At 53.8% G+C, this 26,954-nt stretch overlaps 2 protein-coding genes across 7 annotated transcripts in view; one reads left to right on the top strand and one right to left on the bottom strand.

Annotated features, from left to right (window-relative positions):
- SH3BP5 (SH3 domain binding protein 5) overlaps positions 1-12,457 on the top strand; it is a 55,316-nt gene extending 42,859 nt beyond the window's left edge. For both annotated transcript variants that reach the window (XM_002716172.6, XM_051818481.3), the window contains 6 exons: positions 1,076-1,240; positions 8,086-8,216; positions 8,683-8,725; positions 9,274-9,493; positions 10,557-10,817; positions 11,112-12,457. In XM_002716172.6, coding sequence (XP_002716218.3) covers positions 1,076-1,240; positions 8,086-8,216; positions 8,683-8,725; positions 9,274-9,493; positions 10,557-10,817; positions 11,112-11,326 — 1,035 coding nt within the window. In that variant the 3' untranslated portion in view covers positions 11,327-12,457. The remainder of the gene's footprint in view (positions 1-1,075; positions 1,241-8,085; positions 8,217-8,682; positions 8,726-9,273; positions 9,494-10,556; positions 10,818-11,111) is intronic.
- Positions 12,458-16,838: 4,381 nt separating this feature from the next.
- Positions 16,839-26,954, bottom strand: part of CAPN7 (calpain 7) — a 55,517-nt gene continuing 45,401 nt past the window's right edge. For 2 of the 5 annotated variants that reach the window (XR_001794591.4, XR_016233311.1), the window contains 5 exons: positions 22,156-22,301; positions 21,277-21,339; positions 20,568-20,698; positions 18,080-18,194; positions 16,839-17,990 (listed from right to left, as the gene is read on the bottom strand). Coding sequence is in view for 2 of the 5 variants with exons in the window: in XM_002716245.6 (XP_002716291.1) it covers positions 17,846-17,990; positions 18,080-18,172; positions 20,568-20,698; positions 21,277-21,339; positions 22,156-22,301 (578 nt within the window). In the remaining 3 variants the exon portion in view is untranslated. The remainder of the gene's footprint in view (positions 17,991-18,079; positions 18,195-20,567; positions 20,699-21,276; positions 21,340-22,155; positions 22,302-26,954) is intronic. The other 3 variants (XR_016233310.1, XM_002716245.6, XM_051818480.3) reach the window with 2 other exon arrangements.

Genomic DNA, 26,954 nt, shown 5'->3' with positions numbered 1-26,954 from the left:
GCGCCGGGTTCTAGTCCCGGTTGCTCCTCTTCCAGTCCAGCTCTCTGCTGTGGCCCGGGAGTGCAGTGGAGGATGGCCCAGGTGCTTGGGCCCTGCACCTGCGTGGGAGACCAGGAGGAGGCACCTGGCTCCTGGCTTCAGATCGGCACAGCGCGCTGGCCGTAGCAGCCATTTGGGGAGTGAACCAACGGAAGGAAGACCTTTCTCTCTGTCTCTCTCTCTCACTGTCTGTAACTCTACCTGTCAAATAAATTAAAAAAAAAAAAAAAAAAAGGAAACAAGTGACCTTAATTTGAATGTATTTTACTTGGCCTCCCTATATCCCAGATGTTTCATCGTGTACTAAGTGCACAAATCACCCAGGGGCTGTTTTGTAGAGAGTCTTTAAAAATTAGGCGTGTTTTGTGCTCCACAGCGGATTAATACCATTTCAGACGCTCAGGAGCCCCCCACAGGCTGGCGGGGCTGAGCTCTTACAGGTAGGCCCTTCCCCTGTCGCTGGTGTCCGTGAGTGTGACTGCAGTGGGGGGCTGTGTGGCAGAGCCACAGTGCTGGCCTGGGGACCGTGCTGCCAGCAGTCTGCCCCCAGCTCCCCGTTAACCAGCCCTGTGACCCTGGGTGGCCCGTGCTCCCTTGGGATCCTGCTCCCGTGGGGCCTCTCTGGTTCTGACATGCCCACAGTTGAGCCACAGGCCTGGGCAGGAAAGGTATTGGGCACCACTGTGTCCACCTTGGCCTTAGGAATCTCCCGGAGCATGTGACCACAGCTGGGTGCACCTGTCTGCCACTGACTGAGGGCCCATGTGTTTCTTCTGATCCTTTGGGTCCTGCATTGGGAAAAGTACCCGTTCAGCGAGTCGGCACCCGCTCCTCGTCCGGCGACTGTTGTCCTGTCTGGCGTTTCCAAGGCCTTGGGGTACCTCGCCTGTCCCAGAGTGGGAGAGGCAGAGCTGGACGGGGCACATCCTGGCTTTCAGGGTGCTCGTTTCCTTGGGGGTGGGGGTCGGGGTGGGGGAGAGCGTGACAGGCCATGGGGAGCCCCTGTCACTTCTCACGAGGGTGCTTTGTCACACAGGCTCAGCTGGAAGCCCAGAAGGCCACACAGGACTTCCAGAGGGCCACGGAGGTGCTGCGTGCCGCCAAGGAGACCATCTCGCTGGCTGAGCAGCGGCTGCTGGAGGATGACAAGCGACAGTTCGACTCCGCCTGGCAGGAGATGCTGAACCACGCCACCCAGAGGGTAGGAGCCGCCCCGGGCTGCGGCTGCGCCCGCGCTGCACTGCGCATGTGCTGCGTTTCCCCAGGTGTCCATAGTCTCTCTCCAGAGGTCAGCTTGTCTTCATTCAGGTGGTCTCTTGGCTGAGCCTGGTGCCAGGTCCCACTCGGGTCACTGCTCCCCCACTCAGGGCCGCTTGGAGGTCAGCCTGGTAGAGCTCATCCCTGAAGGTCTTGACCGTGGACTTGGGCACCCCAGGGGGACCAGGTGGTTTTCCACAGTCCACTCCCACTGAGCCCCAGCAGAGGGCCGTGCCCGGGTGTGGAGTTCCAAGTGGACGTCTCAACCGCGCTGGACCTGGGCTCGGCGGTGGTGCTGTTGGTGGAAGGCGGGGGTCGTGGTGGATTAGACCAGAGTTCAGGGGGCCTGGTGAGGCTGGGATTCGAGGAGCCAGCCTGTGTGGAGGAAGCGGGCTGTGTCTGATCTTCAGTCCTTGACTGGCTTGGTTTTCTGCTGTTATTCTGGGGCTCCTGTCTGGCCAGGTGGCTCCACGTGGGAAGTGGTAGAACTCTGGTCCGCTGGGGCTGCTGTAACTGATGGACCGTAAACCCAGTGGTTTATAAGCCCCAGAAAAGTGCACCCCCCAGTTCCTGAGAACGAGGCGCCGGCAGGTGTGTCTGCAGAGGGCTCATCTCCCGGCTCGGCTCGTGGTGGCATGGGGCACAGAGCTCTCTTGGGTCTCTGTCATAAAGGCACCAGTACTGTTAACAGAGGCTTCACACTGTGAGCTGATCAGCCCAAAGGCCCCACCCCCTAAGGCCACCACGCCAGGGATCAGGTTTCAGCACAGGACTTGGGGGCTGGGGGACAGGTAGGGATGACAGCGGGACCTGGGCAGGGGCAGGTAGAGAGGACAGTTTGGCTGCGCGGGACCTGGGCACTCCTGCCTGCCTCTGCTGGGCTTCTATGCTGCCCAGAATGGGGGCCTCCTGGGTTCCTCCCTCCTGTTCCTGTTGACCTTCAGCGCCAGCCTGGGCCCGGCCTCCCCCCCCACCCCCCACCCCCCAACTGGCTGACTGCAGGGTGGCCAGGGAGCTTCGCTCCGGGGGCTTCAGACCACAGCTCTGGCCCAGGCCGGGGTCAGGGAGGCAGGGGCAGGTCACGGCGCTGAGCTGTGGCTCCCGAGGCTGCCAGGGGACTGGAATAGAAAGGCGGGAGGGGGTGCCAGCAGCCTCTCCCCTTTCAGTGTCGCACGGATAGGGGCCCGCGCTTCCTTAAATAGAAAGCCAGGGTCAGATCCTTGACCACCTCCCCCCGGTCTGCCCAGGTGCTGGCTCTGTGTGAGTCTTCTGCCCCCCAGTGGGCCTGATGCTCACAGCTGAGTCCAGGCTGGGACCGCTTTTTGGGGGTCAGTCGGGGAAGCCAAAGGGGAGGGTGGAAATCTTGGAGATTGACAAGCCAGAGAGGTTTGAAATGGACACCCCGTCATTCCACTCCCCGTGCCTGCCCTCCCTGCACTACGAGAACCCAGCCATCAGCTGTCCTCAAAGCCTCCCTCCACCCCTGCTGGAGCTCTGGGTCGGCCTGTAAGAAATTATTCCATGTGTTCTTTAAAAGACGAGCAAAGCTTAAAAAACAAACAAACAAACAAACAAACAAAAAACACCGAGCAAAGCATGCATCTGCTTTGAATGTCACTTTACAAAATTAAAATTATTTTTTCCAAACATTTGTTTCGTATGAGAGACTCACAAAGAAATCTCCCATCTGCTGGTTCATTCCCCAGATACCCACAATGGCCGAGGCTGGGCTAGGGCCAAAGCTAGGAGCCCAGAAGTCCGTCTGGGTCTCCCTGGGGTCTCCAACCGGGGATCCAGTTGCTGGAGCCGTCCGGGCTCTGCCCTGGCAGAGGCTGGAGTCAGAAGCCAGAGCGGGAATCAGACTGGGGCACTCAGCTGCAGGATGTTGGGTGTCTTAACTGCTAGGCCAAATGCTCAGCCCTGCACTGATTATCTAGTTTCCCAGTTTTGAGGCCCTAGTGGCGGGGGGAGTGTGCCCAAGGAGAGGTGCTTCCGGACTTCCACACTGCACACCTTGAGCAGGGGGCGCTGTTCACAGCAGTCTTGGGGAAAGTCGCTCTCTGCAGTTGTGCAGTGCACACACCGTGGAGCTGTACGAGATGTCCTGGCACCTCCTGAGGTCACGCAGGGCTCCACAGTGGCCCTGGAGGCTCAGGGGATGTGTGCCTTCTCCATGGCTTCCTTAGGGAAGGGCCCAGTCGTTCCGTGTCCTTGGCCATGGGGGACACCTCTGCAGATGAGAGGGCCAGGGTTTCCACCTTGGGGTTGGTGTTTCTCATTTCCTTCACGGTTGCATAGTCTGACTGCTTCTCCCTGAACTGACGGATTCAAAACCGACGCCAGCAAGAGGCGGCCCGAACGCGGCCTGCAGGGCAAGCTCTCTGGACGTGAGGGTGCCACAGAGCTGCATGCTCCCTGCAGGCCAGACGCCTGGCTTTGTGGTTGTGCTGCTGACTGGGAACCCCTCTCTGGGATCCCGTCTCCCCAGAAGGGGGCTCAAGTTGACCACCGCAGAGCCTCACGGGCCTGGGCGCTCATCCTGCCGAGGGACACTGCTTGTCTGACTTAATCCTCCGGGAAGCCTACGTCCAAGGAAGGTACTAGCCTAAGGCCGAGGAAGAGCAGACCCAGAGCAAGGCCGGGGTGCAGGTGTTCGGCCTGGGGGTTAGGACGCTGCCCGGGACACCCCATTCCATGTCGGGGTGCCTGGGTTTAGTCTCAGTTCTGCTCCCACCTCCAGCTTCCTGCTCTGGTGCACACCCTGGGAGGCAGCAGGGTGATGGCTCACGTGGTTGGCTCCCCGTCTCCCAAGTGGGAGACCTGGATTGAGCTCCTGCCTCCTGGCTTCTGCCTGGTCCAGCTGGGCCATCGTGGGCATTTGGGGGGTGAAGCAGAGGATGGGCGATGTGGGAGTCCATGCCACCTCGCCTCGTCCTCTGTTAAATAAATACCTACACACATAAAAAAAGAAGAGGAGGGGGAGGAGGGCCCAGGGCTGGCCTTTCTGGGAACGTGAGGGCGTTTTGTCCTGGCCCTGCTGCAGGAGGGTGGGCCTGGGAGGAGGGAACACGGCTGGGAGCTGGGGGGGCCTAGGCTGTTCCGAGCTGGTGCAGCAGGTGGCTGCCGGAGGCTCAGCCAGCCCCAGCCCCTGGTCCCGGGGAGCAGGTGAGCTGCGTGGGGCAGCCGTGCTGGCACGCGTGGGTCTGAACCGCCCCCTCCCGTGTGGTGGTGAGAGCTGCCTTCTTGGGAGTGGGAAGAATCACGCAGTGGTGTGCAGGGCTCACTGAGGGCCTGAGCAGACTGAGGGCCTGAGACTGCTGTCCCCTGCGGAGCGGCCTGGCCTCGGCCCTGTGCTGCCGGCAAGACACGGAGGGACAGGCCCCTGGGGACGGGCAAGCAGCAAGCTGCGGCCATGTCGGCCGGGTAGCTCCCACTTGGTGCGGGTCGTTCTGCAGGCTTGGGACGCAGGGTGAAGCTTGGCCCACCTGTGCAGTGCCCACCGGCGTCTGGATAGGGAGGCCCCAGCTGTTGGACAAGTCTCCTGTGGGCTGCTCTGAGCAAGGGCAGGGCTCCCGGGGGCCGGCAAGCTGCCGGTGCTGGACGGGGCGGGGAGGGTGGTGGCTGGTCTTGGGTGGCATCCCAGGGCCCGCTGCCCACCTGCTTGCCTGGTGCCGGCTCTGGCTGAGTCTCCTGGGCGGTCCCGGGGGTGGAGTGGGTGTCTGAAGGTTTCGGGAACCCCAGGGTGGCCTGGCATCTTAGGGCTGCCGGCTGAGGCAGACAGTCTGAAGTTGACAGGGAGCCGGTGGCTCGCCCCAGGCAGGGAGAAAGTTCCAGAGTATCCAGCTCGGCCCCCTGGAGCAGAGTGCTCCTGGGAGCTGGCCCGGGCAGATGGCGGTGGGGCAGAGGGCCCCAGGGCCGGATGAGAGGAGGGAGCGCAGCCCCTGCCAGCCCCTGCAGCACTCTGGCTGCCACTGCCCCAAAGACCACAGACTCGAGGTCGCCCTCCCAGGTTCACCTGCCGCGGGCTCCAGGTGTTGCTGACTTGAGAGTTACTGCTGGGCTTAGTCTCTGTTGTGTCCTGGGCAGTGCCTGTACACAGCAGGTACTTAATCAGCGCATGGGGCTCTGAACTGAATATGATGGGAGTAAAGAGGAAGAGCTTGGTACAGGGATGGGGGTGGGGTTCTCGAGTCCAGACCTGACGTCTGGTTAACGGGACCTTTGAGGAGAGCAGGGTGCCCCTGGGGGGCCTGGGGTGTGGCTTCAGGGGCCTTAGGTCTGAGCCATGGCTGTTCCTTGGGCCGCTTCTGTGGCTGTGCTCTGTTCCCTGCTGCTTCCACTTCCCTGGAGAACCCTGGGCCCGGGGCTGCCCCCTCCTCCCTTGCCTGATGCAGGCTGCAGCAGGAGGGGGGGGGGGCTCCTTGGTTACCTAGGAGACGTGGCCAAGGTGACACGCTTGGTGGCCTTCTCCCCGGAGGCGGGAAGCTGAATGTGTGTGGGCCTCCCTCCCAGCTCGGGAGGCTGCGAGTGTAGGCAGGGAGGGTGGGATTGGGCCGGGACACGGTGGACGCGGCCTGACGGGCAGAGCGGGGCCAGTGATGTGCTTGTCTGTCACCTCGCAGTCTTGCCTGGGAGCTGTGTGAGCGCCTGAGGTTAGGAAGCCTCTGCCTCTGTGTGCCGCACAGCTCCCCAGCCCGGTGTCTGGTTTTGAGTTTTCATCAGAGTCCTGTGGGTAGAGCCCTAGAGCCTGAGATTTGAGACCACCCCGAGAGTCACTGCTGTTTCCCCCAGGGTCACGTGTGACATGCTTCTCGTGCGTTTCAGTACAAAAAGAAAAAATGCTTCCAGCCCTCTGGTCCCGGTTGAGCAAGCGCGTCGCCACTGCCTTAGCTCAGTTGCTTCTGATTTTGTTTTTATTGTTTTAAAAACTACTACCAGTGTGGAAGCCTTTGTTAAAAGATACATCACTGGGGCCGGCGCTGTGGCGTAGTGGGTTAACGCCCTGGCCAGAAGCGCTGGCATCCCACATGGGTGCCAGTTTGAGACCCGACTGCTCCACTTCCGACCCAGCTCTCTGCTATGGCCTGGGATAGCAGTGGAAGATGGCCCAAGTCCTTGGGCCCCTGCACCCGCGTGGGAGACCCAGAAGAAGCTCCTGGCTTCGGATCAGCTCAGCTCTGGCCGTTGAATTCATTTGGGGAGTGAGCCAGCAGATGGAAGACCTCTCTGTCTCTCTGTCCCTTTCTCTTTGGTTTTACCTGGCTCTGTAACTCTGTCTTAAAAAAAAAAAAAAAAAAAGGCAGTTATATACAAACACACACACACAGAGGAAGAGAGAGAAAGGTCTTCTGTCTACTGGTTCACTCCCTAAAAGGCCAGAGCTGGGCCGATTGAAAACCAGGAGCTTCTTGGAGGTCTTCCACACAGGTGCAAGGGCCCAGGCACTCGGGCCATCTTCTGTTGCTTTCCCAGGCACATTAGCAGGCAGCTGGATCAGAAGTGGAGCAGCTGAGTCTTGAACCTGCACCCACACGGGATGCTGGGGCTGCACGCTGGGGCTTTACCTGCTACACCACAGCCGCCCCCCCCCCCCAACTTTTTCATGCCTGTAGTAAGTAAGCCTTTTGTGACCTGCCCTGCTAGCCTTTAGAGTCCTTATCACAACGCAGTGCACCGACATGTGGTCCCGGGGCTGACCGAGGCTGCTGGCCAGGAGGAGATGGCAGGACGTTGGCCTCCCAGGTGGGGGGCCTCACTCTTAACCTTAAGTTCTGGGCACAGCGGCCCCTTCCTGCAGTGTCCTGCTGGGCTCCTCAGGACAATGAAGACCCCCGATCAGCGTGTGTGAGCTGTCGCTGGAAGATGGAGAGGGGTTAGGAAGCCGCCGCTGTGGTCAGGTGCTTCTCCTCTCCTCCAGGCAGGCCTCCTCCTGTTGCTTGGGTTTAGGAGGCCAGGCAGAGGGCCGGCCGGGCCCCCGTCTCTGGGAGTGTGCTATTGAGGGCCCTGGACCGACGGCCTTTGAGTCACCAGGCTTAACAAAATGTTCCCACCAGGACATCCTGCCAGAACTTTGGTCTCCTGGTCATAAACCTTTGTGAACCTCAAAATCAGATCAGAGCGACTTGGCTTTTGTTTAACGTTTGACCCTCCAGGTCCTGGATTCTTCTGTGCCCGTCCAGCTAATTTGGGACATTTGGGAAAGGCCCAAACAACCGAAATTGGGATTGCCTCGTTGGCTACACTGCTGTCACACCTGTTTGCGTCTCTGTTTAAGATGTTTTACTTGGAAGGCAGAGTGACAGGGAGGGAGGGAGAGACCAGAGATCTTCCATCCGGTTCACTCTCCAAGTGGCTGCAACAGCCAGGGCTGGGCCAGACCGAAGCCAGGAGCCAGGTCCTCCAGGCCTGCTTCCCACATGGGCGGCAGAAGCCCGACTCCTTGGGTCATCATCGCCTGTCTTCCCAGGCGCATCAGCAGGAAGCTGGGTGGGAAGCAGAGCCGCTGGACTGAACTGGCGCCCCACGTGGGTGCCAGCGTTGCAGGCAGCAGTCTGACGGGCCCCTGCGCCTGCTGGTGCGCCGTCTTTCTAGGACTCTCCTTCCAGTTTCTCGATGGCTCTGCTCTTTGCCCTGGTGCTGCTTGGCCGTTTGTCTGCCATCAGCCCCTGCCCCCGGTTTCTCTCTGTCTGCTCGTTTCCCCAAAGCGTATTTTTACAGAGTGATGTAAGGCACACCCCAAGCAGCAGCTGTTCTGGGCTTGCCCGGGCTGACCCCTGCTCTTGTCTGAAGGTCATGGAGGCCGAGCAGACCAAGACGAGGAGCGAGCTGGTGCATAAGGAGACCGCGGCCAGGTACAACGCCGCCATGGGCCGCATGCGGCAGCTGGAGAAGAAGCTCAAGAGAGCCATCAACAAGTCCAAGTGAGTCTGGTGCGGCCTTCGCCCTCTTTCTCCAGGCCACGCCAAGCCCCCTGCTTCCTGCGAAATTGCTGGGCCTTCAAGAGAGAGGAGCAGGGCTGGGGATGGCCTGCCAGCCAGAGACCTGGAGCAGGGTGCACCTGCGGGGCTCCAGAAAGACCTGTCCTGGGGCCCTGGACTCCAGTTCCAGCCGGGAGGGGCCTGGGCCTGGGTGGGGTCCAGGTGCAGTGAGGGAGACGGCCTGCAGGGGGCGCTCTGGGCTCTGCTGAGCAGCAGGTGTTGGCGTCCGTGGCATTTTCGTGGGCAAGGGGAAGGTGGGCAGTGCTGCTGTGCTTCCCCCACCGCCGTGTGTACCCTGGGTGGTGGCTGGGAGCCTCGCCCTCCTTCCCCTTGGCCTCTGCTACAGCCGTGGGGGTCTCTGTCACGGTCACCAGGGTACTGTGAACGCTTTCTTCCTTGTCTCGTGTAGGCCTTACTTTGAGCTCAAGGCGAAGTACTACGTGCAGCTGGAGGTACGTGTGGCCTGGGGCTTCCTGGCGGGTGGGACTTCCTGCCCCTCGGCCCCCGCCTTGTGATGCAGCAGGGCTGTCCCAGGATGCAGTTTGGGCTGTGGTTTTCCCGGGAGCTCCTGGACTGGGCTGTTCCATCCCTTTCTGTCTTGGGCCCGGTTGTGCCTTCGCACTGTGTGCTCCTGGGACCAGCAGCCTGTGCGGGCCCCAGGATTGAAAGGCAGGCTCCCAGGCCCCGCCCTGCACCTGCTGAGTTAGAGACTCTGGGGGTGGGGCCTCCACATGAGCGCATGTTTGAGAAGTACTGTGTTGGGGGCCAAATGGCCAGGACGGCCAGACTGTTGTTCCCTGCTGGGGTGGGCTTTGGGCTGTTGGAGCCTGTCCCCTGGTGGGAGTCGGGGGGCTGATGGGAGGAATCAGGTCTTTCCTCCCTCGTGTGTTGGCAATCCCCAAAGTGATGGGCAGGGGCCGTGTGCTTGCACCTGTCACCTGTGCAGCTCGAGGTCAGCAGGGGGCGCCCTCACTCACCGAGCCTCTCCCTTCCTGTGCAGCTGCTGAAGGCGGCGGTGGACGAGCTGCAGGCCAAGCTGAGCCTGGCAAAAGGCGAGTACAAGACGGCCCTGAAGAACCTGGAGATGATCTCCGACGAGATCCACGAGCGGCGGCGCTCCAGCACCATGGGGCCCCGCGGCTGTGGCGTTGGCGCGGAGGGCAGCAGCGTGGCTGCGGAGGGCCTGGCGGGGAGCAAACCAGAGCCGGACGCCGTCTCTGGTGAGTCGGGCCGTGCGGTGCGCTCCCAGGTCCCCATCCTCTGTGGCCGGCACGGAGGGTCTCAGAGCTCAGCAGGCTACGGCTTCCCAGGATGCTGGGGTCCCGTGAGTCTGGAAGTCATCCCAGACTGGTCTCCCGCGTGGCAGGCAGGGACCCAACAGATCTGACCTGGCTTCTCATGGTGAATCAGGAGACCCCTCCGGCACTGGCCTGCACCCCTCTTTTCTGTGCTACAAGGCCCATGGGCGCTTCCCCAGGACTTCTTTAGTTCTCAGGGAAAAGGGAACCATCATCTAAGCAGCGACTGTGTGTGAATTACCGCTCATTAATCCTCCACGGAGAGAAAGCTGGAGCCCAGAGAAGTTAGGTTACCACTCAGCAAGGTGTGGAGTTGGGGTTTGGATTGAGGTCTGAGCCTGTTTTGTGTCCCCAACATTCCTGAAGCCCTTGTCATTTGGAGTAATTCTCTGTGGGAGCTGCCAGGCTGTTTCTAAAGGCGAGGGAGGAGGAAAGACCTAGTAACACATGGGCTGTGTGCGGGCTCCAGGAGACTTGGAGACGAGGCCAGGGCCCTGCCTCTGGGCCTCGATGGTCCTGGTCCCCAGGGCAGGCGGAGCTCCAGAGCCCTGCGGAGGGAGCAAACAGGGACCCAGGTAGGCACTGAGTGCATGTTTGCGGAGCTCAGGAGTTAGCGGGGGCTAACAAAGACCCCCAGCTGCAGGCTCCGCAGGGCCAAGTCTTCCAGTGGCTCTTGCTTTTCCTGTAGGGCCAGAGGGGAGCTGGCCAGCCTGGCGTGGGCGGGGCCAGACCCCTTCCTGTGCACCTGTGCGTCTCAGGGACACAGGTGGACAAGAAGGCCGCTCTGCCGCTGATTGCTCTTCCAGGTGGAGGGCAGGGTTACGGGTATCGCGAGGACCTCATGTCAGGGCTCCGGCTGCGGAGAGGCTTGGCAGGGCCGCAGTGTGTTCCCTGCGCTGTGTCTGAAGCAGGGCACCCTGGGAGGGGAAGTCGAAGGGGCAGGTGACCGTCAGCACCCGTGTGACTGACTGTCCCCTCGCCCCAGTGGCCTCGGAGGCCTTTGAAGACGACACCTGCAGCAACTTCGTGTCTGAAGATGACTCAGAAACGCAGTCGGTGTCCAGCTTCAGCTCCGGACCCACGAGCCCGTCGGAGACAGCCGAGCCGTTCCCTGCGGTGGCGAGGCCCGGCAGCCTGGACCTGCCCAGCCCCGTGTCCCTGTCGGAGTTCGGGCTGATGTTCCCAGTGCTGGGCCCCCGCAGTGAGTGCAGCGGGGCCTCCTCCCCCGAGTGCGAGGTGGAACGAGGTGAGTTGCAGCCTTGCCCTGTCCATGGAGCCTCGCGCTGTGGCAGGCCACTCTGTACCCTTCCACCCCTCGGCTGGGTCTCAGGGTCCCCCCAGTGCCAGGCGCCTGGGCCCCGGGTGCGCCTTTGCCGTGCTCCCCAGGGGGCTCCTGCCAGAGCCCAGGCCCTGTGCTCTCCAGGGCTCGAGTGTGGGAGCCGCCCTTTCTGTGCAGTGGGCAGCCCCTGGAGCCCCGCGGGTTGAGTGGGCCTCCTGGCCCCTGCCCATCTACTCACTTGAGCTCTCTCTATCTCCCCAGGAGACAGGGCGGAAGGGGCAGAAAATAAGACAAGTGACAAAGCCAGCCACAGCCGGGGTCTCAGCAGCGGCGGCGGCGGCGGCTGCCGGAAGGGCCCGAGCAGCGTGTCCCTGGAGGGCCAGGCCCTGGAGAGCCGGGTGCAGCAGCTCTCCCTCCAGTGCTCCAAGGGAAGAGAGGGGCTCATTGCCGACATAAACGTGGTGCAGATCGGCTGACCCGGCCCGTGGCCCTGTGAATACTATTTATACAGGAAACTGGAGAGCACCGTGCCAATAGTTGTTCACTCTATGCCAAATCTTAAGCATTTACTTTGAACTGAACTAATGAGGTCTCAGCGACCTTGGGGGCTGCAGATTGTTCTGGTAAGACCCCTGAGCTGGCTGGTGTTTCGGAGCAGAGCTGCTGTGGCGGGTGGACTGGGCCCAGCTCGCAGCGGCCTGTGTGCCGGCGCTGTGGAAGCAGTACCGCGTTCCTGGGAGAGCTGCGGAGCCAGGCCCGGCGTGCACCTGCCCCTCAGGCTGGCTGGGAGGAAGGAGGTGTTCCCTCCCTCATTCCCCAGGCCCCCTCCCCATCCCCACTGCCTCCCCCAGCAGACACCCTTTTCAGGGTGTTCCGAGCACCGTTTTGACCCAGTGAAGGCTTCAAGAAACCGAGAACGGAGTTTGCTGTCATCCACTTCCTACGGCGTTCAGAGGCCGCAGAAAAAAGTCACCGGGAATTGCACTTTTGGGGGTGGGACGGATGAGTGCCAGGGCGGGGGCGGGGGGCTGCGGGCGGAAGGGGCGTTTCATAGAATAGGAGGGAAGGTTCCACAGCAGAGACCTCACCCTGCCAGCCAGCCGATCTTCGACGAGAAGTGCATGTGAGGAATGGCTTCCACTGTTCTCCAAGACTGACCAGTGTTCCTTTCTCTGTAGGTTGTAACGTAAGGAAATTATTTAAGGGGTTTGCAGCACTAGAGTTCCTTAGAGGAAGCTGTTCCTGAAAGGGAAGGGAGTAGGCATGTGTTGGCAAAGGCTGTCAAACAGGAGCAGTGGCGTCTGGTATGCTAATAGTAGTGTTAAGACCGCTTTATCTTTCTTCCTCTCTTGGTCACGCATACTTAGAGCACCCTGTTTTATTTTGTCCCTGTTTTGTTTCGGGAAATCCAGCATTTCTGAACGAGGGGAAAAGCAGCCTCTCCCTTTCAGGCTGTGTGTTACGTCGCAGCGTCTGCATCTTAGGCGTTTGCAAAGCTCTTCATACTGCGTGATTTCTCCTTTTTTATTCACTGATACAATATCCTACTTACAAGATTATTTTGTACTTGTCTTATACCTTGAGTGTAATAAAAACGGCTTAAGAAACCTTGTGTTTGGCGACTTCAGTTAAGAAAATCCCAGTGTTCTTGGCGCAGGGTGGGGCATGAAGGTGGTGGCCACCTGTTCTCATTTGTCACTCCTGGTCGGGAATCCTGACAGCAGGGACCCGGTTCCCCTTCCGCTGCTGCGGTGAGCGGCGAGCAGGCAGCGGGCGGGGATGAAGGGAAGCTGGCAAGCGCCGGAGCTGTGCGCTGCCTCCTCACCCCAAGAGGCTGCTACCTGGGAGTTGGGGTGCACGTGGGCTTCGGACCTGGAGGAAAACTCAAGTCTGGGAGTCCGATGGTCATCTTGGGCCCTGTGTCTCATGGAGATGTCCCCGTGTCAGTGTGCTACACGCTGAAGTCTGCTGTGGGGGACAGAGTGCGTGGTTTCAGGAAAGCTCATAACCCTTTGCACTGTGAACGAGAAATACTTTTTTCCTAGTTAATATTTCCTGTCCTACAGAAAAGCTCCCAGAAGGCCCTTCCACTAGATTTACAAATAAAACAGCTACTCAGTTCTCATGAAACCCCCTTGCACTGTGAATTCCCAGACCCCTTCCTGAATTACTGTCAGAAAAACTGCTCCCCGCAGTTGAAACATTGTTTCACTTTCTCCCTTCCAGAAGAGCAGCCACACTAGGAGGGTTTGCAGCTCCTCCACCTGTGTGTGGGTGGCAGATTTCTCTTGTAAATACACAGAAACCACAAAAATACATTTCACTAACTTTTTATAGTATTTTTTAAAGATTTTATTTATTTGAAAGAGTCACACAGAGCGGGGAGAGGGGGAGAGCGAGCGAGCTATCTTCCATTCGCTGGTTTACTCCCCAATTGGCTGCAACAGCTGGAACTATGCTGATCTGAAGCCAAGAGCTTCCTCCAGGTCTCCCACGCGGGTGCAGGGGCCCAAGGACTGAGGCCATCTTATTCTGCTTTCTCAGGCCATAGCAGAGAGCTGGATCAGAAGAGGAGCAGCTGGGACTAGAACCAGCACCCATATGGGATGCCAGCGCTTCAGGCCACGGCGTTAATCCGCAGCACCACAGCACTGGCCCCAGAATATTTCACTAATGATTCAGAACGAAACTCTGAGTCCTTCCGGCAGAGTTTGGAAGACTAAAGCCTTACGTCATCAAGGTAGTGTCCTGGATTTGGGCGCTAGGACTGCTGGGTAATCTATTTCTTTGCTGACTTCAGACTCTGGCTCCCTCTGACCCTGCCCCCTCCTGACGCTCCTCGCGGACTGCTGGGTGATGCGGTGCCCACCCCTGTCACTGCAGCCGCCTCTGGGAATCCCTGCTCACCTGGCTTCTTTACCTCCCCAGACCCCCCACTCCTTATCTTCATAGTTACTACTTCTAAAAATGTGGTCCCTAAACCAGTTCTTAGCCACTTCTACTTCACATGTGACTTCTGATTTTGGGGTAGCTCACTCGTCGCCATGTGCTTACTGCAGACCTGGGTTTTCCTGGACCACCTTCCTTTAATGGGCTTCTCTGAACTCTCCAAGCTCTGCCCGCAGGCCAACAGCCACCCTCCAACTCCATCGACTCCTGACTGGTTTCTCTGTCTCCACTCTACCCCACCGTTGGAACTGAGGACCTCAGAAGGGCCTGGCCTGGCCTGGGATTGGCACTGTGGCTTAGCACGCCGGCATCCCGTGTGGGTGCTGGTTCGTGTCCAGGCTACTCCACTTGTGATCTGGCTCCCTGCTGATGGCCTGGGAGGGGGGCAGCAGAGGCTGGCCCAAGTGTCTGGGTTCCTGCTGCCATGTGGGAGACCCGGAGGGGGCTCCTGGCTTCAGCCTGGCCCAGCCCAGGAATGATCTGTGGGTGAAGATCTTGGTCTTTTCCTCTGTGTAACTCTTTCAAATTTTAATATTTTTTAAGGACCTGGCCTGTTTTCCCTTTGTATCTGATCATTCTGATCATTCATTGCAGTTACTGTCCTGAAACCTGGTCTGAGCTTGCCCCCCACCCCCATCCCCCCGAGTCAGCGTCTGGTGTGTGCTTTACTGCAGTCGCTGCCCCACACTGCACGGAGCAGAGCAGCCCCGGCGCGCTCTGGACAGCTTGGCAGCCTGGGCAGAGAGCTGGGACCTCTGCCGCGTCTCTGGATTTGCTCAGCCGTGGAAAGAAGTACTGGTACCAGTGCTCTGTTCAACCAGTGGGAAGATAAAAAGGGATGCACACATTAGCTACATAGTAGGCACTCACTGCTACTTTTTATGGCTGCCTAGTAGGTTTCTCTGTATTGGTTCAGACCTTCCTTAAACTTCTGGATAAAAGAATCCCAAGGTCCTAAATTATAAGAACAGGAGGAAGGAGGGGAGAGGCGAGCTGTGGGCCAAACCAACAACAAAAAGTACCCCATGCTTGCACGTAAGGACCCTTGACTGCAGGCTGAGGCAGGTCAGCTGCCACTGTGATGCCGGCATCCTGTATGAGCGCCAGTTCCTGTCCCGGCTGTCCCACTTCTGACCCGGCTCCTGCTAATGTGCCTGGGAAAGCAGTGGAAGATGGTCGAAGTGCTTGGGCCCCTGCACCCATGTGGGAGACCTGGATGGAGTTCCAGGCTCCTGGCTTTGGCCTGGCCCAGCCCTGGCTGTTGACATCATTTTGGGAGAATGAACCAGTGGATGGAAGATTTCACTATGTCTCTTTGTCACCTCTGCCTTTCAAATATTTTTTTTTTTTTTTTAAGATTTATTTATTTGAAAGAGTTACCCAGAGAGAGGAGAGGCAGAGAGAGAGGTCTTTCATCCATTGGTTCACTCCCCAGATGGCCACAACGGCTGGAGTTGCACCGATCCAGAGCCAGGAGCCTCTTTCTGGTCTCCCACGCGGTTGCAGGGGCCCAAGGACTTGGGCCATCTTCTACTGCTATCCCAGGCCATAGTAGAGAGCTGGATCGGAAGAGGAGCAACCGAGACTAGAACTAGCACCCATATGAGAAGCTGGCGCTTTAGGCCACAGCACCAGTCCCAGCCTTTCAAATCTTTTTTAAAAGATTTTTTTATCTGACAGGTAGAGTTATAGACAGTGAGAGAGAAAGGTCTTCCTTCCTTTGGTTCACTCCCTAAATGGCTGCTATGGCCGGCAATGCGCCGATCCGAAACCAGGAGCCAGGTGCTTCCTTCTGGTCTCCCATGCGGGTGCAGGGCCCAAGGACTTGGGCCATCCTCTGCTGCCTTTTTGGGCCACAGCAGAGAGCTGGACTGGAAGAGGGGCAGCCGGGACTAGAACTGGTGCCCATATAGGATGCCGGCGCTGTAGGCGGAGGATTAGCCAAGCGAGCCACGGCACCGGACCTCAGCCTTTCAAATCTTTTTTTTTTTTTTTGACAGGCAGAGTGGACAGTGAGAGAGAGAAAGGTCTTCCTTTGCCGTTGGTTCACCCTCCAATGGCCGCCACGGCCGGCGCGCTGCAGCCTGTGCATTGCGCTGATCCGAAGCCAGGAGCCAGGTGCTTCTCCTGGTCTCCCATGCGGTGCAGGGCCCAAGCACTTGGGTCATCCTCCACTGCACTCCTAGGCCACACCAGAGAACTGGACTGGATGAGGGGCAACCGGGACAGAATCTGGTGCCCCGACCAGGATGAGAACTCGGTGTGCCGGCGCCGCAAGGCAGAGGATTAGCCTAGCGAGCCGCGGTGCAGGCCAGCCTTTCAAATCTTAAAACCACCCTGACTGAAGTGGCTGAGCCCCTGGGTGCCAGTGCGTCCTGCTCAGAGCCCAGCAGCAGCCCGCCCATCCCCAGGCCTCCTGGCCCGTGTGGTCTTGCCCCTCTTATCTAGAGCCAGCACAGTTCAGTGTAAATAATTTTGCTCTCCTCAGATTCTCTCTATAAAAGTGCTCTCTGCCCGGACATGAGCAGACACATTGCCAGCTGTCACCCAGGCTTGCTGCCGGTGAGTGTGGGAACTCACCCCTTTTCTGCCTAGCATCTGCTTAGTGACTTAGTTCAGAGAAGTTGTGGTTTACTCTTTCATCTGTGGCACTGCACCTGCAGCTCTGTTAGAGAACTCAACACTGTAGTACAGTAAGTTGCTCCATGCGTGTCTCCTCCATTCGATTCCTGAGGGCGGGTCCCACTTTAGTACACGCCCTGCTCAAGATCTTTAACACACAAGGCTCAAGTCATGTGCGTTTAATATATACAGCTTGTATGCATTGGATTTTTTTTTTAAAAGCTCACAGAAAATTAGTGAAATTAATCCAGCTAGAATCAGTATGCTAAAAGTGCAATATCAGAAAATAATCCATCACTATCCCAAGTTAAAAGAACTATGTATTTTTGTTGACCCGTGTGTGTTCATGCAAATACTTTTCTTTTAGACCACAGAAGAATCTTTCAATAAATAAATTTTTCTAAGTTAAACCAGCAGTTTCCATTAAGTATAAACATTTTATTTCAATTAAAGGCAGTAAAAATACAAAATAAAAAGTTTTGATAATTATAAAGTAGAGACCATGAAAAATCCCACCCTATTAGTTAATTTCAGACCTTTAAAATCGTGGGTGTCCTGTTCTGATGGGGTTTTATATAAATGACTGGCCAATCTACACAACACTAGACTTCATGGCAAATTATTTTCCTGAATGCTCTCTAACCCAATCACCATATATTAAATTCTCCATTTTCTTCTTCAAAGTGCTGAGCATTAAACTATAGAGCAATTTTATGAGACTGTCCACACTGAACTATATGTCTTCGGTGTGTCAGGTCACTACTTCCAACAACACTGACCACACCTCAGTCCTTGCCACACAGGTCCATGTGATGTAGGGGTCTAGGGTCCACAGCCTGCATTCTTAAGCATGAGCGTCTTCATGCTAAGCTAGTCAATCCTTAAAGCTTTCCTCTTTCCTAACATCTGGGCAACAAGAAACATTAAGTCATAAATAATGCAAAATTAAAGTCAGTTACAGTGACATGATTTGGTAATTGGTTGTACAAGATGTACAGTGCAGCCAACACAAGCAGGTTTAGCTTACAGCATGCTCTGTAAAAAGGGAACGCGATAACGTTCCAGGCCGCCATTCCACTCAGTCTCTGCCCCTCTGCTTCCTCGTCTGGTCTCCTGCCCTGTCCTCTTAGCAAAGGCCTGTCACAGTGATGAACGAGTCTAGTCTTTAATCCTATGCACTGTCTGATACAGAGTGGCCCCTACGTACAAGCCAACTCTGCACACACAGCCATGTACACAGTGTTTCTAGATGATTCAGGAAATTCTGACTATATACATTTCTTACCCAACACTGACAAGCACCAGGTTCCACTGTGACGAGCTGTCTAGAGCTGCACGATGGTCGTTTCTCATCCTGAAGATCTGTGTCTTCCTCTGCGGAGCCGAAGCCGGGTAAACAAAGTGCTAAGGCTGCAGGGGTCCCCTCACTGCAGCTGTGTCGTCTTGATGGGGACAGTACTATTAAAGTCCAAGAAGAAAGGACCTTCTTGTTTAGGCAGAAACGTGCTAGGAATGATATTGAAGATCCCAGCAGGTGTATTTTCCAATTCGAGGTAGCAGAATCCACACCTGTTGTATTCAGGGACAGGGTAAATAAGGTTTATTGAGGATGGTGCCAAGAGTCAACCATAAATTCTATACAATCCAAATGCCATTACCTGTAGTCTCCGCTGGATTTCCTCTGGAAGCCGTGAGGGCCAGGATCTCCTACCCAAGAAACTGCTACAACCTCAAATCCAACGCTATATTGCCTGGCAAGGAAAACGAACAGCACTGAAATAAATGAGAGAGAAAATAAGCACATCTAAAGTGCAGATGATCAAGTATGAGGGGTCTTCACAAAGTCAATGGAAAAAGGGGTATTACAGAAGTAATGCCTGGATTTCAAAGCTTTTTGCTCAAAAATCAGCTCAGCTTGTTTTCATTTTCCACAAATTATTTTTTAAGGTTTATTTATTTGAAAGAGTTATTGAGAGAAAGAGCCAGAAATAGCAAGCTTCCATTTCCATTTGCTGGTTCACTCCCCAGGCGGCTGCAACAGCTGGGGCTGGGCCAGGCCAAAGCCAGGAGCTTCATCTGGGTCTCCCATGTACATGGCAGGAGTCCAGGCACTTGGGCCATCTTCTGCTTTCCAGGCCATTAGCAGAGAGCTGGATGGGAAGCTCAGCAGCTGGGACTTGAACCGGCGCCCGTAGGGAAGCTGGTACCAGAGCCGGCGGCTTTAGCTGCTACGCCGTGACAGTGGCTCCTGCTCTTTGAAGTGCCCGTGTATGCTTGCTGAAGCTTCTGAAACCGCTGCAAACTATTTTCACTTCTAATTATACTAAATCCCCTGTGCTTTAAAAAAATATTTATTGAAAGAGTCACGCGGTGAGGGGGGGGGAGGGAGAGAAGGAGGGGGGGAGGGAGAGAAGGAGGGAGGGGGGAGAGAGGGAGGGAGGGAGAGAAGAAAGGGAGAGAGGGAGAGAGGGAGAGAAGAGAGAAGAGAGAAGAGGGGGGAGGGGGGAGAGGGGAGAGGGGAGAGGGGGAGAGGGAGAGATATGTCTTCCATCTGCTGGTTCACTCCCCAATTGGCCACAACAGCAGGATCTGGGCCAATCCAAAGCCAGGAGCCAGGAGCTGCTTCTGGGTCTCCCATGTGGATGCAGGGGACCAAGGACTTGAGCCATCTTCTACTGCTTTCTCAGGCCACAGCAGAGAGCTGGATGGAAGTGGAGCAGCCAGGACTTGAACTGGCGCTGGGATGCTGGCACTGTAGGTAGTGGCTTTACCCACTACACCACAGCGCCGGCACCCCCGTATGTTTTTAATCAAGTGTGTTTTTTATTTGAAGCCATAAAGAGTAATACTGTACTAAACTTACTTTAAAAGAGATTATTTTTATCACAGGTTCCCCGAGAACTAATTTAAAAGATGAAATATTCTGTCATGTAAATTTAAAAGATCTGATAGTTTTTATTGTAATAGGAGACAAGCCTATGGAACAGCAAAGAAAGCCCTGGAATAAAATAGAAATTTCTACAAACAGTGAACTGACATAGTTCTCCCAATCAATAAGGAAATAAAGGACTAATTTAGATGGTGATGAGCTGAAAATAAAATTGAATTCCTATCAAATACTGAAATATATACCATATGGATTTTTAAAAATGTAAAAAATTAATTCACAGAAGAAAATAAGGTACAAATCTGGTATTTGGGTGAGATTTCCTGTTTACAGTAAAAGGAATCCAGAAATGACAGATTGGATTCCTTTAAAATGATCCTTGGGGCTGGTGCTGTGGTGCAGTGGGGTAAGCTGCTGCCTGTGACAGCACCTCACATCTGGGCGCCAGTTCGAGTCCCAGCTGGTCCGTTTCTGATCCAGCTCCCTCCTAATGAACCTGGGAAGGCACTGGAGGATGGCCCAAGTTCTTGGGCCCCTGCCACCCACATGGGAGCCTTGGATGGAGTTTCAGGCTCCTGGCTTCAGCCTGGACCAGCCACAGCCACTGAGGGAGTGAACCAGTGGATGGAAGACCTCTTCCTGTGTCTCCCTCTTTTTTTGTTACTCTGGCTTTCAAATAAACAAAACCTTAAGGAAAAAGGCTACTTCTCTATGTGGAAAAACATTTGCAAATGTATGAAGGAATTAATATCCTTGTTCATAACTTTTATAATTAAGAACAGGAACAGAAGAATGAGCAGAAGACATGAATACGCAATAAAAGGAAAAACTGCTCATGAACTAAAAATTCTTACGTGTTCAATTTCTGTAGACATTAAATACAAAAGGGCAATGAGATCCCTTGTTTCGCCTACAAGGGTACCTAGAAAGTTCCCGGACACACGGAATCAGGCGATGCATTTTCCATGAACTTTCTGAAGTACCCTCTGCTACCTTCCAGAGGCTGTACTCTTCTGCTGGTCACACCTAGGTGTGGAATCCACTTGGAACTGGTTTTGGATGCAAGGTGAGGTGGGGTCTGGTTACCATTTCTCGTCCCTGGGCACTCGGCCATTCCATTCCCTGGAGAGACCGCCCTCGCCCCGGTGCCACGGTCACCACAAATCTAACGTCTACACAGACGCAGAGCTGTTTCCAAACCTCATCCTCTCCTACGGCGTTCACTTTTAACGACATCAGGAACGTTTCCCATCACACACCTTGGTCCTCTTAGCTCAATCAGTAACGGCCCAGGCTTTTCCACGTGGAATTGGTAGATGGGGTTATTTTTGTGAGTCTCTTGAAAATTCCCACATCCTCCAGCACTCTGACCACTCCACTTCCCATTAATCTAACAAAAACAAGTTTTTGTGTTAGTGAAGTTTCACATTCTTCAATTCCACTGTACAGACAATACTCCTTTCTATCTTACCAACAAAAACAAAACAAAAAATAATACTTCTACCCCGTTGCTAGTTCTTTCTTTGCCACTGACAGTCCGTGTTGCTGCATTTCAGCCAGGCTGTCTTGCCACACCAAGCCCTCTGTCTCCCTGTTTACTAAAATGGTTCCTCTTGCCAAGAGCGTCCCTGGAATCTTCTGCACACGCGCCCAGCCTGCAGCCTGCAGCCTGCAGCCCTGATGCTGCTCCAGGGCTCCCCTGCACACGGCCTTCTCTAACCACTGAGGTCTCTGCTCCTCCTCTGTCTGGATACTTCCCTTTCCACGGAATCACTCTAATGCCGCTCAGGGACGGCCTCACAGCCAGCCCCGACGAAGGCCGCTTCCTTCTCTCGTATTCCTGTCGAGCCCCAGAATGTTTGTTTTGGAATAAATCATAAAATGAAGAAAAAAAGGAGAAAGGGGAAAGGAAGTTCTAAAATTCTAGAAGGATGCTGAGATTACAACCTGGAGAAAGTATCGTCTTACCCGTTTAGATAAGGTGTATGGTGAAGGAATCTTTGAAAAGGTGAAGCTGCATGCGGAATACACCTAGATTTAAACATGAAAGATACACTGAGGAACTGCAGTTTCAGAGTAGTGAGAGAACATGCTGGGAGACTCATCAAACAGCTGGCATCTGCGGGTTGTTCTGTGCAGGCAATGCAGTGGGAAGCAGGTCAGCGTGAAGGAGCTGGGAGGCCGGGAGCTCGGCCCGGCGTGAGCACGCCCTGCTGCGCCCGCACGGCTCGGGACACACCGCGGTCTGCCTAGGCCTTGGTGACTGCATTGCAAAGATGCGTGGGTGCCCGCTCATCACCAAAAACCTGTTCAGATTCAGTCTCATCTTATTTGTGGCAAATCTATGCAGGGCAACATTACAATGATCTTCCCAACTACACAAGAACAGTATTTTTACTGGTGAATAAAAAGGTCAAAAAGTCTTTTCTAAGTCAAGAAGGGTATTACGTAGGCTAAAAAGAGTTTTTATTCCTTGGTTTAAAATTGAATTTATTAGTCCAACACAGCACATTACCTTAGGACTAAACTATTACTGTGAAAATGAAAATACTCAAAATGTCATTCAAAACAAAAATATTTAAAAGCATAACTGAATATTGGTACAAACACGAGGATACTTTAAAATATTCATGGAAAATGTATATTATGAAAGAACTCCATGAATTTCAATTTTTTTGTATCAAAATAAACTTTAATTCCATTTTTCCATGATCTTTTGGAAGTACCGCTGTGGAAGAAGAGAACAATACATTTTCAGAAACAGGCTTCCTCTCCGGACAGGCCTCTCCCAGGCAGTCACCACGTGACTACTTTCTAGAACCACGCCTGCCACGGGCTTTGGCTTACCCGAACAGTGTAATGGATCGTGTTCTGTTTTTCATACTGAGAAACCACCAAGGTGAAGGTGTGGGTCCCAGGCGTGGTCAGCTTTATCTTCGTCAGATAATGGGGGCTGTTAATTCGAATCCCATCAATGTAGGGAGGGGGGTCAGCTGCAAACAAGCAAGCAGGTTTACAGAAATGGAGACTTTTCTTTAGATTCCGTATTACACTACTGATACTAGGAAAAATAGTGCAATGGACAGATAGCCTTTTAACTGGCTGGGCCTTTAAGATACGAGTACATGATATTGGCAGATCATGGTAAAGCTCTGACATTAAGCAGTCTTTAACAAACAAGAGCCACCCTTTGGAGCATGTCCAGTGAGTACAATGATCCCTGTTACTTGTTCTGCACTGCATTCTTCTCCAGTACAGGATTTTAAAGTCAGGTTAGCTTTTTTCTTTTTGAGGTTAAAATATATAAAGATCCTTGGCCAGCAGCTTCTTTGTGAAACAAACTCTTCTACCTACCACCCCTATCTTATGCCCATCCACTGATGGATTTGGTGGGGGTCTAAAATGAACAAATCAACAAAATTTTGTGACAAAATTAACAAAATTGTATTTTTGAGTACAAGCTGAGCATCCCTAATCTGAACATCTTAGAGGTCTAAAATCCAAAATGTTTTGAGCATATCATGCTGGACTTTCAGTGTACTTCAGAGCATTTCATATCAGAGATACTAGCATATCTACACCTAAAGGGTAGTATACATTTCATTTTATCTCTCTTATTTTTCATTCAACTTAAAACTTTTTTTAAATTCTGAGACCTCCCATCTGCTGGTTCACTCCCCAAATGCCCAGGAGCAGGAACTCAATCGGGGTTTCCTGCGTGATAGCTGGGATCCAATTCCTTGAGCTGTCATCTGCTGCCTCCTAGGGTGCTCATTAGAAGGAAACTGGAGAGTGCAGGTGGGACGCCAACCCAGGCACTCTGATGTGGAATGTGGGCATCCCAAATGGATCTTAACTGCTGCACCAGCTGTCCACCCCATCCGTCATGTTTTTTAAGATCCATGTTCTAGGGCCAGCGCTGTAGTGTAGCAGGTAAAGCTGCTGCCTGCGGTGCCAGCATCCCATATGGGTGCCGGTTCGAGACCCAGCTGCTCCACTTCCGATCCAGCTCTCTGCTATGGCCTGAGAAAGCAGGAGAAGATGGCCCAAGTCCTTGGGCCCCTACACTTGTGAGGGAGACCTGGAAGAAGCTCCTGGCTTCAGATCAGCACAGCTCTGGCCATTGCAGCCAATTGGGGAGTGAACCAGCAGATGGAAAACCTCTCTCTCTCTCTCTCTCTCTCTTCTCTGTGTAACTCTTTTTCTTTTTTCTTTTTTAAAGATTTTATCGATTTACTTGAGAGGTAGTTATAGACAGTGAGAGGGAGAGGAGACAGAGAGAAAGGTCTCCCATCTGCTGGTTCACTCCCCAGGTGGCCGCCTTGGCTGCAGCTGAGCCAATCCAAAGCCAGGTGCTAGAAGCTTCCTCTGGGTCTCCCACGTGGGTGCAGGGGACTTTGGCCATTTTCTGCCTTCCCTGGCCATAGCATAGAACTGGACTGGAAGAAGAACAGCTGAGACTAGAACTGGTGCCCATACGGGATGCCGGCACTGCAGGTGGAGGATTAACCTACTGTGCCACAGCACCGGCCCCCTGACTTTCAAAAAAACAAAAAAATCTTTAAAAAAAAATCCATGTCCTATGCAGAGCCTCTACTCCTTTTGGCTGCCTATAATAACATTTCACCACATGAGGATGACAGATTTTATCCACACCTCCAATTGGTTATCCAGAAAATGCGGACATGCAGATTGTCTCCCATAGTTTGCTATTACAATGCTGCCTGATACACTCTTCAGTGCTCTGTCTCATCACTGGAGCCTGATGTAGTAAAATCCTTTCCGGCTCACGCACTACTGTGAGTCATTTAAGGTCAATGCTGTGTCACACAGTTTACCTAGGAATGTTGAATACTCACAATGTGTATCTCAGTAAGTCTCTAATACTGAGAGGTGGTGTGCCCTAGTTGGAAGAGAAAGAGAATGGGCAAATCTGTGGTCCTGGACAGGTTTCCAACCTTCCTCCAAATGCAGAACAAGATAAGGCCTATTTATTGTTGTGCTGTGATGAAAATAGAGCCATAAACCTGAAAACATTCTTAGAAAAGTGAACTCACTATAAGTAAAATAGAACTGTTTTTTTAAAAATCCAAATAAAAATAATAATATGAGGGTACTTCAAAGAATTTATGGAAAATATGTCATTATGAAAAAGCTATGCATTTCTAAGGATTTTTATATTTCTAAGGATTTTTATACCAAAATAAATTTTTTCATTCCATTTAATGTGTATTTTCATCTACTTGAAAGGCATGGTGACAGAGAGGAAAACTAAGTGATCTTCCATCCACTGGTTCTCTCCCCAAATAACCCAAACAGCAGGGGCTGGGCCAGGCGGAAGCCAGGTCCCACCTCGCTGGCAGGGCCCAAGCACTGGAGTCATCAGCTGCTGCCTTACAGTACACATCAGCAGGAAGCTGGATGGGAGGTGGAGGATCTGGGACTCGAACTGGCACTCTGGTATGGGAGGTGGGCAACCCCAGCAGTGGCTGAACCTGCTGCTCCACAACTCAGGCTCCTCTAAGAACCAATCAAAGTCCTCTCACCTACTTGAAAAGCCATGTAACACTTTTTGAATGTCAGTAATACCTCAGAGTATCTGTACTTTCTTTCTGATTTTGTAATGACCAACAAATATATAAAAAATGGAAAATTTAGCTATTCTAGCTTGGCACTGACCACTCCAGAATCTAGGGATACTGACTGATGAAGACTCAGCGATGTCTGCATGGTGGTTAAGGTGCTGGTTGGGATGCTTGCCTCTTGTATTGAATGCCTGGGTCCCAGTCCTGGCTCTGCTCCAAATTCCAACTTTCTGGTATTGTGCACCCTGGGAGCCAGCAGATGACAGCTCAAGTGACTGGATCTGACACCCACGTGGGAGACCTGACCAAATTCCTACCTTGGCCTGGCTGGTGTGGGTACTCGGGAATGGGAGCCCTGTCCTGCCCTCAACACAGTGAAATGGGAAGAACGCCGTATTTTCCTGTGCTCAGTAACTCGCTCACACCGCCCCATCACTGCCCCGCTCTCTGCACAGGTGCTTCTCTCAGGAAGGGTCTGCTTCCTCCAGCAGGCTCTTCTGTCAAGGCTGGTGACTACCAGCACGCCAGGTCCAACAGTCTCGTCACCTAATCTTCCTTGATCTCCCAAATGGCAACAGATGCAGCTGCCCCATCGTTTCCTCTCGAGTTATGTGAAACCTCGCTCTGTTTTACCAGGAACTCTTAAGGTTCTTTTTCAGTCTTTTCCTCTACTCGGCTTCAAGACATGTAAGTGTCCAAAGGTCAGGTCCTGGATGTCCACCTCTGTAGTCACAAACCTCTCCATGGGTGACTGACACAGTCCAGGACTCAAATGCCTCCATCTATACCGCCAGTGCTAACCTCACCCCAGAACGGTTAAAAAAAAAAAAAAATCCACCTACTTACTTCACAAACCAAAAATGAACATCAGATTGTACTCTACAATGAATCTGCTCCCTGCCCTCCCCACCAGTTCTTGCTCACTGCAGTAACCGTTCACCTTTCTATTGTTCAAGAAAACAAAGGTGTCATCCTTGGTATCCCTCTGCCCCCTTCGTCAATAAGTCCTGACAACTCTACTGAGACTCAAATATGCCCGCTTCCTCTCGTCTCCACTCCTACCACCTCAAATTCAAACCATTATCACTTCTCACACATAAAATCACCTAAATGGAGGCTGGCATTGAAGTATAGTGGGTTAAGCTGTTGCCTGCATCGCTGCTATCCCATGTGGGTGCTGGTTTGAGTTCTGGCTGCTCTACTTCCATTTCAACTCCCTGCTAATGTGCCTGAGAATGCAGCAGAAGATGGTCCAAGTGCTTTGACCCCTGCACCCATATAGGAGACCTGGAGAAAGCTCCTGGCTTCAGTCTGGCCCAGCCTTGGCTACTGTGGCCATCTGGGACATGAAGCAATGGATGGAAGATCCCCCTCTCTCTCTGACTTTGCCTTTTCAAATGAATAAATGAATAAACACATCTTTTTTTTAAAAAAATCACCTAAATGGTTGCTCTGCTTCCATTTTTGGCCCTGTTCAATTAAAAAAAGAATGTTCTTTTAAAAAAAATCAGATGATGGGGCCAGCACTGTGGTGTTGTGGGTAAAGCCACCGCCTGCAGTACCAGCATCCCATATGGGCACTGGTTTGGGTCCTGGCTGCTCCACTTCTGATCCAGCTCTCTGCTGGGGCCTGGGAAAGCGGTAGAAGATGGCCCAAGCCCTTGGGCCCCTGCACCCACGTGGGAGACCTGGAGGAGGCTTCCGGCTCCTGGTTTTGGATCAGTGCAGCTCAGGCCGTTGCAGCCAACTGGGGAGTAAACCATCAAATGGAAGACCTCTCTCTCTCTGCTTCTCCTTTCTCTGTGTAACTCAAGTAAAATAAATAAATCTTAAAAATCAGATGATGCCATTTTCCTGATGAAGAGCCCCAATTCCCAGTGGCTTCCTCTGCATGCCCTCTGTCTCAGATCCCACACCCAGCAGGCACATCGGCCTTCTTCCTGCTCCTCACCATGCCAGTCTTTTCTCAGGATCCCCGTGCTGGCTCCTTCGGCCTGTAATGCTTTTCTCTCCATTTCTTTGCATGCCTGATTCCTTTTTTGTGATTCAGAGTTCCTCAAA

Source organism: Oryctolagus cuniculus, chromosome 4, assembly GCF_051225735.1.
Source record: "Oryctolagus cuniculus isolate XC-2025 breed Fujian yellow rabbit chromosome 4, ASM5122573v1, whole genome shotgun sequence".
Lineage (NCBI taxonomy): Eukaryota > Metazoa > Chordata > Mammalia > Lagomorpha > Leporidae > Oryctolagus > Oryctolagus cuniculus.
The sequence above is the reverse complement of the archived record's forward strand: the minus strand, read 5'-3'. Positions and strand labels throughout refer to the sequence as shown.